At 34.6% G+C, this 21,882-nt stretch overlaps 1 protein-coding gene across 1 annotated transcript; it reads right to left on the bottom strand.

Moving 5' to 3' along the window:
- Positions 1-1,237: 1,237 nt before the first annotated feature.
- Positions 1,238-19,559, bottom strand: LOC125192574 (suppressor of RPS4-RLD 1-like). The gene is made up of 24 exons (XM_048090188.1): positions 19,297-19,559; positions 19,064-19,173; positions 16,922-17,556; positions 16,604-16,648; positions 16,379-16,480; positions 16,218-16,298; positions 15,628-15,694; positions 15,037-15,137; positions 14,836-14,943; positions 13,789-13,859; positions 11,189-11,245; positions 9,895-10,003; positions 9,701-9,781; positions 7,570-7,656; positions 6,648-6,854; positions 4,664-4,998; positions 3,831-3,917; positions 3,622-3,721; positions 2,937-3,028; positions 2,792-2,830; positions 2,616-2,706; positions 2,021-2,118; positions 1,622-1,931; positions 1,238-1,523 (listed from the first exon to the last, which is right to left on the bottom strand). The coding sequence occupies exons 1-23, from the start codon at positions 19,416-19,418 to the stop codon at positions 1,643-1,645; spliced, it is 3,114 nt and encodes a 1,037-aa protein (XP_047946145.1). The 5' UTR covers positions 19,419-19,559; the 3' UTR covers positions 1,238-1,523; positions 1,622-1,642.
- Positions 19,560-21,882: the final 2,323 nt, after the last annotated feature.

The following is a 21,882-nucleotide window of genomic DNA, read 5'->3' as shown; positions in this document are numbered from 1 at the left end:
TACTGTAGGTTGACTAAAATATGTATAAGCTGAAGCTCAGATTAAAGAGAGAAAAAAAAAAAAAAAACAGTTGTGAACTTGTGATGATAAGGACGGTATATGTTATTCGGATAGACATTACAATACCCACTTGATTGGGTTTCTTATTTTCTTTCTAGAAATAAATACAAAACCCAAATGATTTATCAAAATATAAAAATATAATTTTCCTTTCAAAAAGTGGCCCATCATTTCATTTAAAACTTACTCCACTTTTTAATTATGTACTATTATTATACTCCATTCATCTTCAATAGTCAGCTATTTTACCAAATCATACACCCAGATCTATTATTGGGATAGCAATTATAGACTGAGATTCTTTTCATACCAAAGTTATCTACTTTCTCTAAGATTCAATACATTGTTTTCCAGCATTACTTTTTAATATTTGTGTTGAAAACAAATCATAATAATTTTTGTAAAAATACAACATTAATCAAAATTTGAATCAAATTAGGTTTGCGAAGGATGACTATATGTACTACTCGATTGACCACTTGAAACCAACGTTGTTTTATATTGGCATAATAACGTTACACGTAATTATGATTTTTAACATAATTTTTTAATAGTATCACATGCTTCGTAAAATGTTGCAATTGCATCACTAGTTAGAAACTGAATGAAATTTTGGTTCTATGATGTTACTAATATAATCTTGACTACTACCATCATAGACCATATTTATCATTTTTGAATTACCTTAAAAATAGACTAATTCTATTTAAGAAAACTTTTTCTCTCTAATGAGAAGATTTCACTCCTAACAATACTAGAACCATTTTTTCTTTCCATCTCTTTCTTACTATATCAATTGTACATTAAAACTCATGCCTTTTCAAATGTCTAATTTTTTTAGGGACAGAGGGAGTATTAAAGATAATTTTCGAAACAAATTCGTCACTGGATAGTGTATACAATGTCGGTATATATATACGAAACACAAAGCCACGTACAACCAAAACTTGACCCAATGTCCCAATCTCAAATCAATGTTGTTAATGGGAAAAAGCCAAAAACTGTAAAATTCATGACACATTGACACATATTTATCAAAAAAGGCAGAACTGTGGTAAAATTCATAACATAAATCACAATAATGGAACAAGCCATTTAAGAATATTAGCTAGCACATGTGTATGTATGCAATAACCAAATGAGCTTTATGTTACTTTATATCCAATTTCGACCAGTGTTGGAAATCAAAGGAGTAAATAACTGCAAACAGTAGTACAAAAATATATTGTTTTAAAGAAGATTACAGTGAAACACAAACACTAAAATTAGGCAGTAGCAGTTGAGAGACTTCCCCTAACAAACTCAAGAGGTAAATAACTGGCAAAATAATCATTATACAAGGTTCATTTAGAACAATATTACCTTGCACATGTATACACCTAACAAACACACTTCCTAATGTGACCTTGTTATATCAGTTTCAGATACGAATGCCGCATAAACTGGTACATCACAAATATAACCTGCCACATTTAACTAAAACTTAAAACTAGTCCGTATCCTCTACCTGACAAGTGTATAAAATTAGAGCAGAAACAGCTAGCATCATATTTTTTGTTACCTTATAGAATAGAAGAATTCCTCAGTCAGAGTAGGTGCTCAATGCCGCAACAACTAATCCTGTTGTCTCAAGAGTTGAGGCTACATCAGGGTACCCTTTCCACGACGTGCTCATCTTAAGGGAAGGATACAGCCAGCTTTTCACAGAAGATATAAACGAGTTAGGGTCGCGTTCCAGAACTGCATCCCAGTCCACCTGGACGCCCTCTGGAATGGTACCAGTGAATTCCATGTTGGCGGCCAAAAGCAGCCCGAGTAACACAACCAATCCAATTACAGCAGTGCCTCTTGATAATGCCATAAAATGATACCTGATAATAGCAGTTGAGCTCGAATCATACAAATGAAACATCAAAAAAGTGCCATGCACTTATATTATGCACTCCAAAATAATTCTCACCAGTAATATGTCATTCTTAAAATTGCTTCCCTCACATTCTCGAGCACATCAAAATCAGTTGACCCATAATTTTCACCACAATAAGCATCACAGAGTGCCTGCAAATCAGAACAAGAATTTTCAGCCCATGCCAGTCTAATCCAAGAGAAAAGATGATGTATCTATCTGATTCTTTCTAATCAGTTACACTTCCAAATATAACTGGAACAGGACGTAACCCCTTTGGAACAAGCTGTATACGTCAAAATGACTGTATCGTATAAGCTCAATAGAGCCAGACCCAGGAGCCAATTAAAAGAGCAGAAGAATTAGAGGGTTGGTATAAATACGATGGTTAAGAAGATAAAGGGATCCACAAGAAAGAATAAGACTTTATTCGAAGAATCCCGAAAGAGTTAAATTTGATTATATGCCTAGGAATCAAATATCAACCGTTACTGAAAAACCAAAGAAATGGCATATCCAATCCTTTTCCGTCCACAATCCATAATTCTAAAGCTCATGAAATGTTCACAAGAAATCATCACCGGTGGCATAACAGCAAGTCCTGGAGTCTAAATACTTATCAGGATATAAATTAGGGTGCAGGAGATACCTCCCATGCCGAAGTCATTTCCATTTCAAAGTCATCCCACCTTGAAGGTGTACAAGGAGTTTTGACAGCAAAATCATACCCAGTTGGATCCCTGACAGGAGTAAATAAACAAGATTCATAAGGTACAAATTGATAAGTTATCAATCTGAAGTGGACCAGAAGGACATGAAGTATACGTTTTTTCTAAAGATATCCTAGTTCCTTCAAGCTGCTTCCTGAAACAAGAAACATCAATAAAGGAGTTATGCTATAAAAGTTCAACAACTATAACCAAAGGGGAAAAATAAGTGTTCACAACAAGTAATATCCAACAAAAAGTACCCCTCAACTGCCATACTATGGCACCAAGTAGTTAACCAGAAATCCTGCCCAACAGCTTTGTAAAGGTCCGAGCATGATTCTGCATTCAATATCTATAACGCAAATAAACAACAAAAATTCAGAACATAATACATAATAAACCAACAAAGCAAAAATAAAAGAAATACCCATTAGCTCGAAAAAAGATCAAACTGAGCACTGATTACGAGCCAACATTAGTTAGCTCAAAATTTGTTATTCAGTTATCCTGTACCATTGGCACAGTTCTTATCTTTAAGGTTACTCCAGTGGAGAACCTGAGAAACCAAGGTGAGTCGCAATATGCAAGATCGTTGAGTTAAAGATAGGTAATGGAATCCCTACAGGGGATGCCTACAGCATGGTTAACTCATCAGCTTCACTCCGGTGAAGTTTCTTTAGAATTAAAAAAAAAAAACCAAACACCACTCTAAAGAAAGAGGTTTGCCATTTCCACCTAAGAAGAAACAGGACTGGTAACATCATTAAGAAAATGCATAGCAATTCTAAAATGAGCAACATATTGTATTATAATGTTTCTACTGATGGAAAGTCTACAAAGTCAAACTCTAGAAACTAATCTTGCAAAATAACAGCAGAGTCCGGGAATGGAAAAAAAAGTGATGACATGAAAGATTTAACGTTTGACTTGTCCAACAGTACTTACTTCTTGCAGTTTCCCATCTTCATTAAGATAGATGAGGTTTTCCTTCTTGTCACGGGCATACTTATTCTCCATCATTAATGCTTTGGCAACACTGAATGCTCTGCAGATCAACAAGCAAATGAATGATTTACTCAATTGAATCTAAGTGGAAAGACAATTCTTTGTCATGATATCAAAAACTTCACACTGGTATTTGCCGTTTAAATTACCTGTCAAATTTTGGGAAATAGCGTACCACCTTTGCTTGCCCAAGAACAAGAGGAGTTTGGGACCCAAATCCAGAATTAAATTCCTCACTAGATAAACCAAAAACAAGCTAAGCCACGTAAGAACTGGAGCTTAAATGCACATGAAAAATATATATACATATATATAGGGTAGGGTTAAATGAATCCTAATTTTATACTATCAAAACTAAGGCCAAATTTAAGCGGGACTAGTTTTCGTGGACGGAGAGAGTATAAATTTTAAGTTTTAGGATTTTTTGAGAGTTTTAAAGATTCTCATTGATTCATTAATTTACCCTTAGTCCTTACTACATAAAATATATCGTACTCCCTCCACCCGACATTTATAGTCCTATTTTGACTCGGCACGGGTTTTAAAAAATTGTTTGATTTTGTGAAGAAAAATGGGGAAAGCGGTAAGTGGAATGTGGACTCCACTTCTATAGTTTTATAACATAATATGAGTGTAATGCTTTAATTGACTGTGGGGTCCGAATGTAGACTCCACTTTTCTATATTGTACTACTATTAGTTTTATAATAGAATGTGAGTGTAATGATTTAACTGAATGTAGGGTCCACTTACCTAAAGTGGAAAAAATAAATGGGAATTTAAATCCCGGCGCCCCAAATTAGCAAATTGAGACATTTTTTCACGGATGGAGGGAGTATAAATCTGCCACATGGCACAATCTAGGCGGTTGGTCATCCTAGTCTATTCAAATTACATTAATCCATTCTGTAAGTTGCATATGACCGTAAAGACAACACTTTGCTCTAATGTAAATCTGAAGTAGATGAACATAGGTGGTTTACCTCAATTTGTTAATCCAAACAACTGGATCACATGGTTCAGATATTTGTCTCCATTTGACAGCCATTGAATAAAGACCATGCCATGGCAATGAAGGACGTCCGAATTGTCTCTCTTCTGCTGCATTATTGATAGTCAATGATTCAAAGAAACTGCTAGTGCTGCAACCAGCACCACCTCTGTTCTGACTAGCATGAATATGTTTTTCTTTTCTCCTGACTTTCTTTCCATGTTTAAGAGACCCCTTATTTGAATTCTTCCATTCAGTTTGTAGAGAACGCCAAACTCTGACAACCTTCTGTGCTATCTCTAAAGCAGCAAGCCCCGCCATTCGGTACTGATTCATGTTCAGATAAAGACTATCAATTGGTGCAGAACCCAGTAGTAGAGCAGCAGACAGTAAGGGGACAAGAGAAGCAGAGAACCAAGTAGGTTTTCAACTAATAAGGCGTGCTAGTTAACACAACCCACAATAGCCAATGCTAACTCACTTTTTTGTGATTGTTGGATATATCAGCATGAGAAATGACATTTACTACTCAAGATAGCAATAGACAAACTGAATTTGTTCAGATCTCTTACTAAAATATTTAATGTTTTGGCCTCAAACTGTTCTTCAAACTAACTACTTAACTATGCTTCAAATTTGAAAGTCAAAGTCCTATGCTTCAATTAATCTATCTGTCACAGGTTCAAAAATCAACTAACTAATGGGCTACAAGTACAAGATGATAGTGTCTTGAATTTAAATAAAATATTAAGTCCCGAAAATAAAATTAAAGCTGGAGATACTATTAGCTAGGGATAAGTATTCAGTTTTCCGTTCGTTTTTTTGCCCAAACCGAACCAAACGGAAGAATCAAAATTTTCAGAAAAATAAAACCAAACCAAACTGAATTGTGCGAAAAACCAATCTATGAAAACTGATCCGATCGACAAAACTGAAATTTAAAACAAATATCCAGAAAATAAATCACCCCTATTTTCTAACATATAACTCAAAATCGTCAGCAGACAGAAGCGTTGTGACAAGAGAGCCACAACCCACAAGACATGGAGCTCTAGATAATTATTGAAATAATAATTTCTCCACTAATATAAAACTAATTTTCCTCGACCTAATTTAATTATAACATTTTAAACCAATGTCAAGAAAATTTAGCTGCTGGGTTTTTGAAATTAAATTTGCTTTCGGTTTTTTTTTTGGTTATTTAAATACACGAACCGAAACTCTGAAAATTACCAAAAATTTAAACCACACTGAATTCAAATCCAAAAAAAAAAAAACCAAATTTTAAATATCGTCAGATCAGATATTCAGTTTTCGGGTATTTTTCCCACCCCTGTTAGCATGTTAATACTACGTTTTTCATGACATGTTAGCGCCATGTAGCGCTATTACCATAGCTGAATATAGGTTCGCTTCCAGAAGACAACCAAAAAATGCAATGTCAAATTAATCTGAATGAAAGATCTACTTTCAAAGAATACCATTTCTTAAAAAATCCAATGAAACTAACTACTGGGTACCAGATCCCAGTCATATAAGTTCTTCACCAGTTAAAAAATTCAAACTAAACTTCAACCTCTGGGATCTCATGGAGTAGAGAAAGCATTCTGTGTAAAGCTGAACACTTAGAGCAGAAATTTCAACAAATGAAAATGTTAAATTCCTATATAATTTTTTTTTTCTTTCTTCTAAACATCTACTTGTTTTTTGTGATTATTTAGTTTGGAAAGAACCTCAAGTATAATAAAATATTAAAAATACTTAGGAGTCTAGAATAAAATTTGCAGAATAGCACACTTGGCCATAACACGCATTCAAGAATAGTGACTTGTCACATCAAAATAAAAAATCATGCGTGGGAAATGGGAGCAGAAGTATAATTCATGTTGTAGTTCAGCTCAAAACATGTAAGTAGAACTAATATGCTTCAGGAATGGTAGCTACTTCATGCCTACTGATCTTAATAAACAAATCACCTGGCGTTTGTTGGGCAGGAATCCTGGGCAATTGTATTGAATCTTTTTACCAATAGAATCTGCAGCCTGTAAAAGGGCTGCCTTCTGTTTAGTGAGTGTAAATTCTTGCTTTTTCAGCTTTCCCTTTCTCGTAGAATCTCGCAGAGGAGGTTGCCTATAGACCTTTTCACATACATTCTTTGGATGCAGTTTTTTACACCAATATTCCTACAAAAAATATGTTGCAAAAGAGTATTAATAAATAAGCTAGAATTGACTCAATTTTTGTTAAACAATCAGCTGAAATTTGTTTCAAATACAATATCTATTGCGTGCAAAACTAGATTAAAAAATTAGCAACAAGGCATTTCAGCAATAGTTATTCGCCTAGAAAATCAATGTCTTGCAGCTATATAATATTTTAAAAGTTCAATTCTCAGCAATGAAGAAATCTATCAACTAAGTATCAGTATCGACCGTGCACACAACTTACATACACTAATTATATGCTCCAAAATAAATTGGCAGCAAATCTTACAAACAGCAAATAGCAATGACCTGCCTTCCAATAGTGATTATACATCCAGGTGCATGTCCATACAATTTATATATACATATATGAATTCATTGTATCCGTAAATCTTCTGAAGTCTGCACAATTTTCTAAATATTTTGAGGCCTCGTGAAAAAGCAGAAGCACTGTAGGACATCATAAGAATTTTAATTTTTTCAAGGGTAAGAAAGTCTTTATCAATAACTTGTAAAACTTCTCTTGTAATACAGCTTGATTGCATAACGTGTTCAAATAAAAGAGTGATGTGAACTAGATCCTACAATTTTCTAACCTATGCCTGTATAATACGGAAACAGAAGTTACAGAACAATTAGTTGATTGACACAACAGCCACAGTCTAGGTAAGACGAATTTAGAATTGAATATTACCTTAAAGAGGGGATCTATGTCACCATCAAGATCAAACCATGAGAACTCAGTGTTAAACTTTGAAGCCGTGTACAGTGCAATTTCTTTCTGCAACGAAAGATAACAGATGCAACATAAAAAAATAATGAAAAGTCACTCCTCACATAAAGCATGGTTCTGGCCCTGGGATAACCTTACAACATATTAACAGTAAATATGGATAAAATCATGTGTCTATACGGAGAACGAAGAATATAGAGGCGAATGATATGACACAGAAATCTGGCTTACTCATATCCAAATTGTTTGTATTTAAAGTCAATCGTGTGTTACTAACATTTAGATTCAAGTATTCATTATTCCACCATGCACATTTCTCCGTAAAGTTTTCCAATGGCTCAGATGATACAGCACTCTTATACGCTAAATGTATATTTGAAATTTCTAAATCACCCTGGAACTACTAATTTCTGAAAATCCGCTTTGCTGAATGTTGTAGAATAAGTATGCCACATTAGTTAGGCTTAGTCTCTTATAATATACAGAAGGTTTGCAAACTGATAATAATGACCTATTACTTTTCTCTAATATGTGTATATACTTTTAAAGATGTGCGGCACGTGCCTATATTTTATTGTTCTATATGGTATCATAATGGATTCACATGTTCTAATTTAGTCCGTAAAAAAAAAATTAAGGTTTCTGTTTTTGCTGTCCACTGCTCTATTCTGCTTCTCTACTTTGTCCATTCTACGAATCCTGACTGATCTGCTGAGGACTTCTCAATAGCCTGGAACCACCTCTGCTTTGCCCTATTATGTTCTGCGACCGCTCTGCCCTATTCTGTTCAGCTGCTGTTGCACTATTCATAGCACTGCACTGTTCATAGTAGACTCTGCATGGTTTCTGACACTACTCTGAATTTGTGCTCTAATATCGAATAGAGATTCAAAATCCACTTTTGGGACTTTGCCCGAATTGCCATGCCAACTTTGTTCGGTTCTGCCTGCCTAGGCCGCCAGTCTTGTTCTGTTACAGCCACTACCAACTACTCTACTGATTTTGCTTGTTTTCTAGTTCAACTACAACTTCTGATTAGGCTTTTGGTTTCTTCAAATCGTCTACACTGCCGTATTTTGATTCCAAACCTAATTCAGAGACCACTATCATATTGAATGTTTCCAAGTAGTACTACTACTGTGTCCGATATCTTCACTTTTACTGTTGGGTGAAAACATATCTCAGAACTTTGTATAAAGCTGGACATGATCGATGTATATGCTCCAGCTTGAGATGGAGTGTTGTAAAATAACTAAATACGTATGCCACATCGATTATGTATCCTAGTCAGACTTAGTTTCTTGTAATTTTTATAGGAGTTTTGTAAAGTGATAATAATGACCTACTACATTTCTCTAATATGTTTATATAGTATATACTTTTCCACATGTGTCTATATTTTATTGTTCTACACTGAAGATCAAATGAAATGACCACACACATGCGGCATGCATAGTTATGTTCTTGGTATCAACTTGTGAAAAAGAAAAATATTAAGACCTCATCTTAGTCCCATACACTTCTCTGTGATCAAGAACACTCGTGATCAGTCATACAGATATATCTGGCTAACACAATGCCGATATCTGAAATCTTCTTCAGGTGGCAACACAGCTAGAGTTAGTCAGAAGTCACCCAAAAAGAGAAACAAACCAGAATCAACTAATTTTCAGGAATTTCTAATTCTCTAACACTTATCACGTTCGTCACAGTTGTAGCCTAATTCTTTGGTCTAATCTCATGGTACGTAAAATATACTCCAGTCCATGAACAGCAGGTTCTAGGAGTCCCTACGGAAGAGACTGTCATAACTCGGTACTAAAGTAGTGATTGAAATCTGTATAATGTACAATAGTAGGTCAAATAAAACCATGGATCACATGATATTTAAGGCTCCATTCTTTTCAGATGCACAACACAAGCAGGCTTGCTGGATAAAGCCAAACAGATAGCACATAGATGATAAAATCTGCAATTACTTCGAACTTGTTTGTAACATGGATACAATATATATTCAATAGAAATGCTGCAATAGACCGATGAAATTCATCAGACAATCACAGGAAATAAGTCTTACTGAAAAATAAATAACCTGATAGAAGGCTAAGCACTGGAGAACAAACTTTTCCATTGAATCTAATTCAAGATCTAAGGCTGCGTCATAATCTTTAACCTGTATCATAAATCCACTCCATGAATGATGCTATGATAGAGGGAAGACGAATGACGCTACAGTAGAGGAAGAATAGAAAGATATGGAGGAAGAATAGACGGAAAAAGTCATACCGCTTCTTTAAATTCTCCAATAGCATGATAGCAAGAAGCTCTTAGATACAAACATTCAATATTTGAGCTATCAATACTCAATCCCGTTGATAATTCCTTGATGGCATTCCTGCAATCATTCAAGTAATCTAATTTACTCTATTACAAAAACATATTAAACCCATTGCCAAGTATATCAAACAGAGCATGCTAGTAGGAAATACACACTACAATTTTCGGAAAAAATATCCAAATTACTACACAATGATAAAAAGTCAAAATAAGTAATATCTAGGCCTAAAGCGCTAAAATCATCAACTTTGGATGATTTTTTGTATCTCCCACGAACTTAAATAGTTAACCGAAAAGTCATGAACTTTGAGATTGTAGTCAATTTCCCACAAAATCGGTATTCTCTCAAATCAAATTTCACGCGGCATGTCCAAATATCTATGTGAATCAAAACGACATTGTTTTGGAAAGTCGGAATGTCTACATGACCCAAAACGTCATTTATTGTCCTATAGCAAAATAAGAATCTAGTCCAATCCAATAGCATATCTTTCTCTCTATATTTGATTTCCAATAGGTCCTTCTCACTCTTCCCTCTCTCAAGATATAATTTAGATAGAGGGGTGAGACAACATCTTCGGCCTGTTGATCAGAGAATCCGAGGGAAAATGTGAAGACGGCGAGGCAATTTAGATATCTTTTTTTCATGCTGAGGGCTGAGGGTGAATTGGATATTTTTCTCTCTTTTGTAAAGTTTTATCTATGGAAACGATATCTGAAATTCTAAAGCATAGAAAATTGCCTCAGTATAAAAGTTCATCACTTTTCCATCCACATTGTTAGTTTGTAGGAGATGCCAGAATTCAGCCAAAATTGATGATTTCAGCGGCTAATATATATTACACAGTACACACACACACATAGGAAGAGTAACACAACAATTTTCAATGTATAAAGTACAAAGAACATAAGGAGAGAGACTTACAGCTCACGAGAAACACAGATAATATAAAGCAGTTTCGGTGCTAAAAGATAAATTTTGGAAGAATGATAATGTATCCAGTAATTCATAAATTTAAGTCAAAAGAAGAAGCTTCCTGGAAGGAAGAAATCTCTGAGCAATATGCTGACAAAACTGGGATGTAGCTCCGAGCTTAAACATTTAACTATATCATACAATAGAACCACAACAAGCAATAATATCTAATTTATCTTATACTCCAAAATTTACTTTGTAATATATAATAATAGCCGTTATATTCTGCTATGTATCGGGTGCAATAATATTAATTTAAAAATTTACCTGTGCTGTCCCATTCCATGGAGAAGAACCCCGTGCAGGTGGTATGCTTTGGCAAAGCTGAAGCAGTAGTTCAAATCAATAAATTTAAACATAACCTTCAGTATGATATGCAAGCATATAGAGCACACAAACACCTAAAGTCCTTCACACCCCGATGTAAACCATTTTTTTACGCATGTAAATAAAGTCTGGACCAAATATTTAAGGCTATATTGTAGACAAAATTAGAAATTATTCAATTTTCCTACAACTAAATACCTTGTAACCAGGTTCATAGTCATGGAAAGAGATAATTACTAACAAACTTTTTTGCACGTGTAGTAACCAAACTGAATCGTCATTAGACAATCAATGTGACTTCTGGTTGATGTGAGTACTTAGCATGACAAAAATCAAAATCAGGAGTTCATGTGCGGATAAGAAACTTGAAGGGGATGTTATACACAAACAACTTTTATTAGTAGTTATTATTATTTGTTTACTTGTTAGTATCATAAGAAGTTTTGTTATAAGTTAAGTTTGAGATAAGTTTATCTCTCAGAGTTTGATTTGGTTTAAGAGTCTTGTTTGAATAGGAATGTAATAGATATCTTTAGAGTTTTTTTAAAGGTGGAGTATTGTGAATAAGGCTTTGATTCTTACTTTGAAGGGTCCACAAATCAAGTTTAGTTCAGCTTGTTGTGCAGCCTTTTCGGAGGATGGACTCTAAGTTTTAGGTATGTTTATCTTTTATTTATTTTATCTTGTTCCTATAATTTTCCTTCTATCTTTCTCTTCTGTATATTATGTTCAATATTCCGCTAAGCAGCAGCCCAGGTTATTGTTCCTCTTCCAGCAGCTTCTTTGTTGTTTATCATGCCAATGGTGTTTTATGCTTCATATGCCGAGATATAGGCGAATGCTTGCCGTTCTTCATCATATCACTCCGTATCAGAAAAAAAGAAACTTGAGGTACTTAGAGCATCTCCAACCATTACACTATACTCAAACCCATTTTAATGTAAATGTCCCACTAAATATTGATTTTACTCCAACCATTTACACTAACTCAAACCCAAAAGAATATTCTCCACCCACTTACTTTTTATACTTTTCAATCATACCTATATATTTTATCTAAATTACACACTAACCCCATAACACTTTGTCAATAATTTAAATTAAATTAAATAATATAATAAAATTTATTAATTAATACTCCCTCCGTCCACAAAAAATAGAGCACATTTACCATTTTTGGACGTCCACAAAAAATAGAGCACATTCATTTATGGAAAGTTTTCAACAAATAATAATTCTACACATCATTCCACTAACACTACTTCTCATTTACTTTTTCTCCTTCTCTCTTACTTTTTTCCCTTCTTTCTTACTTTACCAATTTTACATTAAAACCCGTGCCATTCACCAATTTACCAATTCTATATATAAAATCTATTATCATCAAATAAAAAATTACACGATTTAGAAATTTTAAATATAATAAAAATAATAGAGATAGGTATAGTATTAATTTAACTAATCAATATGTGTAGTATTATTATAACTAATTAAATAATTACCGTCCACAAATTTATATTAATCATCAAAGCAAAACTAGATTCTTATTAGGAAACAAAACGTCAATTTGTTTAATTGAATAATAGATTAAATTTTTCCAATTATGTTGAATAATATTAAATTATACTAATATGGGCTACCCCACTAATTAATAACTAACCAAATATTAATAGAATTAAATTAGGTTATTATTTCACATCTTCCATGCCGATGCCTTCTTCATGTAAGTTTTTAGTATTTTAATTTCTCTTCCTTCCCTTCTTCTATTTTGATAAATATAAATTGATTTGGACTTAAATGCAATAAATCAAAATCAGAATAAGTGTTTTTGGTATAGTTTTAGTGCAAACCTAAAGATAGGTTGGTTTACGCTACTGTTGGAGGTATTATTCAGCTGCATTTTAAAAGTTTTGCAGTGTTGGAGATGGTCTTAGATCGCCAAAACTTGGGTTTTCATCTTAGGAAAGGTTGCATGAAGAAACAAAAGAGAGCATAATAAAGTGACAATTTGTTTTCAACGAGAAATTCATTGGCAGACATGACTACAATACATGCATATAAAAGAGATGAAAATTATAGTCCAAACTAAATCTGTGCAAAATATTGATTTAAAGATTGTGCCCCAAGACAGTCAGCATGACAAGACAATATAGACTCATGTAGACCAAAAGGCTCCTAAATAAGTTACTCCCTCCGTCCCGCTTTAGCAGTCCCATTGACTTTTCTGCCCTCTTTTTGTAGAAATGGTAAAAAATAGTTAAAGTGGAGAAATGGTAAAGTAAGAGAGACAATAATGTAGATAAGACTCTTCTCTATATTATTCTCTCTCTTAATTTACCATTTCTCCTCTTTAATTATTTTTTATCATTTTTACAAAAAGATGACAGAAAAGTCAATGGGACTGCTAAAGCGGGACGGAGGGAGTAATATATTTCCAAGCTGGTTTCAATGATTAACTTTTTTGCACAAAAAAGGGCTATATGCTCCTAGGCAAACAAAAATTGGAAACAAAGTAAATCCAATCAATAGCTTACACGAACCTTTCATCAATTTTCAGAATCTCATGAATGCATCGTAGAGCCTTTTCTGAATTTGCCATGTCTTGATAGAACTGCCAAATGACCAAACATTATCCATAATTCTTGTTGATTAACATTGACGGACATGTGAATAATCCAGACGGAATCAGATATTCTCAACACCAAACCAATCAAAATAAAATAGGTAGTGACAGGTCTATCTGTGCTCCAAGTACATAGCAGGTTGATATTCAAACCACATCAATGCATGCATTATAAGCCAGGTTAAAAAGCTTTGGTACTGCACCTTGACTTTTACTAATATGGTACTACAACATCAAAACACAAATTAATGGTATAACCATATAAGCCACACCTCCTAGTTCCCAATGAAAAGTTACTAAACATTTGAAACTGATTGTGCATGGTGAATTTCCAGCCCTTAATAAAATTGTTTTAAAAATCAAGTAACTGGTGAATAAAGTATAATAGATTGCGAGACAACAAGATAGAATTACCAACGAAACCTGCTGCGAGACAGTCTTGGAATAAATGCAAATTTCTAAAAACTTAAAATTGCAAATACTTTTCACTAAGAATGTCCTTCTTTCCGGGGATATCATCTTTTATTTTCAAGATAAAGCTTGAGCGGGAAAGGCGAGCAGTAGAAAAGAATCCGTTCACCAGTATGCAAGACCTTTGATTCAAGTGGGCTTTTCAAGCAATAAACAAGTTGAACATTATGTTTGAACAAATATTTTCTTTTCAAAAGCCTTTCCTTTCAAATTGTTGTCTTGCCTAAAATTTTGAGATTTTTGTATGATGTCTATCTGCATTGGTTGTGCCGATTAGACATAATCAAGTTCAGATCTAGAGTGGGTAGCTATCCAGCTATCAAAATGGTAGTCTACTAGCTTGGTCACAACTTGAAAACAAGAAACCTTGACAAATTTTCATCTTTTTAGCATTCTTCCAGATGGACATATTACACACACTGACACACACACATACGGGCGAGCAAAGAAAATTAAAAAGGGATGTCTATCAAACTATATTCTAAAGGATTACCTGAGTTAGATGAGTCCAAGCCTCAAGAAAATTTTGATCTATTTTGATTGCTTTAGTATGTGCCTCTTCGGCCCTTTTATATTCACCAAGTGAAGATAGAGCCAAACCCTATCACACCAATAATTAAAAACTACATAACCGTTTGGATAAAAGTTATTAAGCTTCATTACCCAAAGCCATAGTTAAATCTTGAGTGCTCACCAAATATGTCAAAGCAGATTTGTTCTGATCATCAACTTCTATGCATGCTGATAAGTCTTCAACAGCAGCTTTGTAATCCTTAAATTTAAAATTTACAATGCCTGCATAAATTATACTAAAATGACCATATCTACAAAGAGAGCACTCCTTGACAAATCAAAAGGTTAGTGTTTAACAAGATGATATCTGAAAATTCATTTCTAAATTATTCTTGAGAGCTTGCATAAGTTCTCTTATTCATATGCAGATGTCTTTTGCAATGACTTTTGTAGCTTTTACCAGGTCGTAAAATTGATACTATTAGATATATACTGTCATTATATTAGATAGAGTAACCATGGAAATGGTAAGTAAGCGAACGTGCAAAGAGTCAAAGACTCCTTAGGAAATAGAGGTATGTTGGGCTGTTAGCTAATGATAGTTTCACCTGGCAAGCATTTGTGCCATACGCCTAAATTTTGCAAATTAATATAGCTGTTACATGCTGGAAAGAGCCAGTAGCATATGATTGGCAACCCTAAGGACATCCTCACAAGCATCAAGCTGAAACTAATAAAAACAAATATTTAACATATATGATAATGCAATTACCCCTTTCATGCAATATGTCTGGAGAATTGGGTTCAAAATCCAGCGCTTTTGTCAAGTCTGCAATTGCCTGGAAAATATAAGAAAATCAAACAAGTAGTACACAGCATCTAACGACATAGACACACAACAGTATAATGCACAATAGAAAGTAAATACCATCTCAAAGAATAAGGAGATCACATTGGACCTTCAGTAAAGAAAAGAGTTGCTATTGAATTGTGTAAGATTAGCTCTTACATTAAAGGACTGTTAAAACCGTACATGGAATGTTCATCTAGGGATCACATTTGAAAAGACACATAAGAAAGCAGCTTGTTTTAGTGGGGGAAAACTGGTAGTACTAAATTTCCCAGTATTTGTCATATATTCCCATTAATCTGGAGTCATGGTATTCGTTTATAGGTTTATCAATTAGAAATCCAGACACTAAGTTTACGAAGAGCTGTTTTGAAGGTAATACTGGGATCTGAGCTTACTCATTCATGCCTTTGCTTAAGGATTTACAGCTATAAGAATACAAAACCAGCTAGCATAAACTCAACATAAACAAAAAACTTAAGCAAAGCATAACCAAGATGTGACATGAGCACCTTAGCAGATTCTCCCAGGGCTGCTCTAGCTTGTCCCCTACGTTTCCAGGCCTCACCGGCTAAGGGATTTGATTCTATCGCCTACCATAAATATCCGTGTCAGATTTCCATCATCCACAACTCCACCTCACATAAAGGACTCAACCTCATTCATGTATTACCTTTGTAAAATCAGCAATAGCAGCATGCAGTTCTCGTTGAAATGCATATGCTGTCCCTCTTCCAATTAAGGCCTCAGGGTAATCAGGTTCTTCTTGTAGTATCTGATACAGACAAAAGACATTATAAGTGTACAAATGAAAATTTTCTCTTCCCTCCAACCAAATGGTGCGAATGAAACTAAGTTTATGATATAGATGACAGGTTAAAGACGAGCAGATATCAACCTTGTCAAAGATGGATATAGCATGAGCATACTTTCCTTCATTAACCTGCAAAAGAAGAGAGTATCATCTTCACTAACTAATAAACTTTCCTTCATAAATGTGTGTGGATATATACATGCATTTATGCTATGAGAGAGTAATAAATGAGCCAAAATCAAGATATAGAATGGCACACTATAAACCAGGACTACGATGATGAAGCAGTTCAAAGTATTAAAAGCCAAACTTAAATTCGAGGAACCAACAGATGAATAAGGTTTTGGAGCAGTGCATTTTATGTTATCATTATCACTGGAAAGAAGAGGAAACTAAATTTACCTGTGCAATTCCCCTTGATAATCTGAAATCCACATTAATTGACTTGTTCTTTGATATCCTGGCCACGCAAAACTTTTTGCTCCTGTTGGCCTCATCCATTAACTCATTGTGTATTTCAGATAAGCTTAATGGCTCAGATAAGCTTAATGGCTCACTGCATATATCAGAAAAATCAATCATTTCACTGCTGGATTCCTCCACATTGTTCAGTGCAGACTTCCCCACTGACTTCTTTTTTTTGTGTATCCCATTAGTTTCTAATGGACGATTTTCAAGTTTAGTGTTTGATAGACTGCCAAAAGAACTCTCTACTTTGACATTAAGACTTGATCCATTTTTTTGAGACTCCACTTGTTGAGTTGCGCAGCTAGGTGCCATAATTCTTCCATTGGATTTCCCATGGTTTTTAGATGCATCTCTTGATTCTGTGGAAACAACAGATTCCGATGCAGGAAAAGACAACCCTTCATCACTGTTCTGACAAGACACGGAATCATTTTGCTTAGCAATTCTCATGAGCTCTTCCAGCTCCATAAGTTGTTTTAAATCAGCAGACTGACAAACAGCACGCTCGTATCCCTGTTCCCAAACCAAAAAAGCTTCCTCTTTCCTTCCCAGAGAAGAAAAGGCATGACCTAAGATAAAAATAAATCAGACTAATTTCTGAAGAGTTAAAATCAAATAGAACTTAAATATCATTTGGGAATAATATAAGGTAACCAATTAAGAGAGTTTTGAACTGATGCTTCAAGAAGTATTCACAAAACCACAACCAATGATTGAAAGCACGTGCAAAAACTCGTATATGTGTCCATTCCTCAGCTTCACAGCAAGAATTCTACTTCGCAATGGATACAAAATATATGTGATAATAGGATTCCTGTGAAAGGTGAGCAATAAAAAAGTCCTACAAGCATATAACTCCATACCCTTCATACATTGAGAAGCTCTATGAAATGAACATATTATTCATGGCAGAACGCTGGTGCATTTTTTGTAAAAGAATTGAATAAAGAAAAAGAAACACCGAATTGTCCAGTTCTTATAGAAACTACTAGCAAGAAAGTACATGTTCAATTCAAAAATTACAAGATCAAGTGAACTTGATATCTTAATAGTAACACTTGCAGACATTATTGCCGCATCAAACCACACTGACTGTAACTTTTATATCTAGCAAGCATGGATATTTTAAACTGCATCTCAAGACAGTAACGGCATGTAAGAACTATATTTTATAAGCAAATCTGTGAGTAAAGGAGCAAGTTATGAACAAAAGTATTAACTGAGAAAAAAGACACATGCATGATACAAATTTATCAACAGAGGTAAGAAGGGAACTTAGTCTTGCAGTTTTGGCTCATTTGGATGACCCTATGTCTCTCTTCCTAGTCACGTTCTCCTAACTATTTCAAATATTCCTAGACTGGATTATATAGTGCTCTCAATTACTGCCAACCCACCATTAAATTTATCTATGCAGAAACTTAGATTGTGTGCTGAATGAATAAGATAGAACTACAGAGGTTGGTAATACATTAACAACATCTTCCAGGCCATAAAGCTAAAGATACAAGATCAATTTGGAAGCTGAATTCCAGACTCCACAGAGTTCATTTTATTTCTGATCAACATCTGGTGATCAACTTCAAAATAAACTTTTCATCCTTCCATCACATTCTTGTAAGTTATATTAAAATTTAAAAATTGAGGCAGTACCCAAAAAAACAAAAAACTACATCACCTAGAGTAGCTCATGCTAAAGATAATATACAAGGAAAGAGTAAAACCTTGCTTAAAGAATGCCGAAAATTCATATTGTAAAAAGGGACAAGAGTCAAGATAACCATTTAGCAAATCATCATTTTCCATCTCGGCCATATAAGTACACTAGTAAGGCAAAACAGTGAGTATATTGGTGACAAGGACTCTCACAAATTCCCCAGAACAATTCATTTTTACTGAAATAGCAGCAACATTTTCCTGATATGGCAGTTGACTACATTTTTCAAATTTTATAATTTGAAGAATAGTTGACTTCATATTTTTCACAATCTCCAGCAGATATACAACATTATACATTCCCAATTTGATTGTGATTTGTGACACACAGTCTTCAATCAAGTAAACAGGAACAACAACCTTTGAGAATATACGCTTGTAGAAGGTTAGGATCGAGCTGCAACGCCCTATCGCAATCCTTGACGACGTGCTTGTGCAGCTCCAATTGGCTATAGCAGAAAGCTCGATTGCTGAACATTCACGACACGCACACAAATAGCAAAAAGTAAAAGATCGGAAAAGCTAGCAATCAACTCGATACGTCGAGACAATACAAATCGAACACTGGAGAAGTTAAGGAGAATCCAAATTACCAGAGATCCTGAATGGCACAGGACTGTGCGAGGAGTGAATCGAGAATCCGGATAGCCTTTGACCAATCCTTGGAGCTGCAGAGCTTGGCGAGCTCAATCCTCTCCGCCAGCGCCGGGGCCATTGGAGGAGAAATCACCGGAGAAAATGGATCGACGGCGGTTGTGCGTGAGGTGGTTTGCTTGCGTTTTGGGCGACGAGAGTGAGCGTAGAAAGGAGAAAATAGGAGAGAGCGAGAGAGGGAGGAGTCGCATCACAAAATCGGGGAGTGCGAAACGGGGGACATTTTTGTAATTACGGGAATTGGTGATGAACAAGGTCCATTACATGTTTATCTACGCGTCGCCACGCAACAAATACACCGCGTATGACTCTGATAATTAACTTTTCTATTCTTATAGCAATATTTATTTTCTATGAAAATTAATAACGTTATTTTTATAGCTACTAATAAACTGAATAAGATATGCGTTCTTCCTAATTGGGTGAGTATGATTTAATGATGCATCTCCTCCCGGTTGTTCTTGGTGCATGTGAACGGGTTCCGGGCTTCCGGCGGGATTGTTTCAATCGTTGACGGTCTCCGACTCTCCGGCTATAAAATTCCCTATTATCATCCCTTTTCATGCAAGCTGCATACTACTTTTTTAAGACTATTTCCATCGGTAATATTTGAAATAAGGTCACACGTAAAAAAGGCAATATAGCAAAATTAAAAATAATTCTAAAATCAATTACTTCAACTCCCTCATTGTCTAGTGTTACCCTGTTGATCCATAGAAAAAGTGGTGGTCAACTCCACATGTCTTACTTTTATTGGTTGAACATTAAAATGTTTTATTAGTTTTAATCATTAATTTGTTTTATTCAATGATTATTATTCTTTCAAAAATATTATATGAATTATTCTTCCAAAAAAATCATGTGAACCACTCTTTCAAAAAATGACGTGAACTACTTCATTTTTTTATTTATGTTTAATTTATTCATTTTTTATTATTTGCTACTATATTGTGCTTCATTTTTCTATATATATCCCACTAAACATGTAGAACTCATCACAAGCAAACCAACTTTATCAAACAAAATTTCCTTTCATTATTGTTTTGATAAATTTGGTTTTATGGATCCAAATCATCCAAAATTGTCAGCCTTGTTTTCCAACCTATCAAAATTGTCAACAATCATCAGAATATCCAAGTTCACAAAATTTTTCAAATTTTGCACCACCTTATCAGAATCCCCAATCATTTTTTAAATCCAGAGTATTCACCGAACTTTGAATTATTTCCAAATCTAAGCCAATGTAAACAACTGGGTGCTTGCTTGCAGAGAAGCAAACGCGCGAAGGAGGAGTAGAATTAGCGACCTTGAGAATGAAGCTCGTAGCCTCTACCAAGCAGTAGGAGGCAACAAATTTCATGATTTGATAGTGTTTAATGAAGTTATGAGCAAACATCCGAAGTGGAGTATTCATGATACAACACAGGTATTTCTTGACAATGAAAATGTTGCTTATGAATAGGATGGTAGCAACTCAGAGAGGACAAAGACTTCTTAATCTATGAGTATACTATCCCTTCATCCGGAAACTTCTACATCTTGACATTCAACTAGTTCTCGGGCTATAGGCCACAAGGCAAAAAGAAAAAGAAAAAGTAAGGTAACATAATCTAATTCTACTAATGCTCAAGTTGCTACAGAACTTCATGTACTAAGGCTAGCTAAAGATAATGAGAACGAACTAGTGAAGACTCGACTGCAGATAGAGCGTGAACAGCTGGAAAAGCCATATATGAAGATGTACCAAAAAATGTTGATTAAGTTGTTGGACAAAGAGCACTTGTCCCCAAAAGATCAAGAGATGAAACACCGACTAATGGAGATTGTGTTTGGAAAATGCATGATTTTAGTTTGATATGAATTTGGTGTGACAATAAGTTATGTAATACTCCCTCCGTCCGCCATTAGGAGTCTCATTTCTTGGCGGCACGGGTTTTAAGAAATGTTAAGAAAAGTGGGTGAAAAAAAGTTAGTGGAAAAGGGGTCCCACTTGTATATATTAGTTGAAAATAAAATGTGAGTGGAAGGGGTTAGTGGAAGGTGAAACCCTATTACCATTTATGGTAAAAGTGATCCGGGACTCCTATTCACGGACGGACTAAAATGGAAAAACGGGACTCCTATTCGCGGACGAAGGGAGTATTAGTTTGGTGTGACATTAGCTTAAGTAATATTAGTTTGGTGTGCTTTTAATTATGTATTGTTAGTTTTGTGTGATCTTAATTTGCTTATGTTGGTGTAATCTTTAGTTGTACTTTATGTAATATAAATTTTGTGTAATATTAAGTTGGTGTGATATAAATTGATGTCACATGCATTTTCCTGCAAAAGTAATTTAGATGTCACAAACATCAGTTCTTTATCACATGTATTTGCATATATAAATTTGGTCACATGCATTTTTCTGCAAAAGCAATTGAGATGTCACAAACATTATTTCTTTGTCACATGCATTTGTAGATATGATTTCCGCGACACATGCATTTTCCAGCAAAAGTAATTGAGCTGTCACAAGTATCATTTCT

The sequence above is a fragment of the Salvia hispanica genome, chromosome 6 (assembly GCF_023119035.1).
Source record: "Salvia hispanica cultivar TCC Black 2014 chromosome 6, UniMelb_Shisp_WGS_1.0, whole genome shotgun sequence".
Classification (NCBI taxonomy): domain Eukaryota; kingdom Viridiplantae; phylum Streptophyta; class Magnoliopsida; order Lamiales; family Lamiaceae; genus Salvia; species Salvia hispanica.
Note: the sequence above shows the minus strand (reverse complement) of the source record. Positions and strands in the feature narration are given on the sequence as shown.

Bases quoted from the DNA above. Each gene is read 5' to 3' on its own strand.
- LOC125192574 (XM_048090188.1), bottom strand. From the start codon at position 19,418: ATGGCCCCGGCGCTGGCGGAGAGGATTGAGCTCGCCAAGCTCTGCAGC. The intron at 16,649-16,921 runs GTAAATTTAGTT...CTTCTTTTGCAG, and splicing joins TATCAAGGGGAATTGCACAG to GTTAATGAAGGAAAGTATGC. The intron at 16,481-16,603 runs GTTGATATCTGC...TGTCTGTATCAG, and splicing joins CTATATCCATCTTTGACAAG to ATACTACAAGAAGAACCTGA.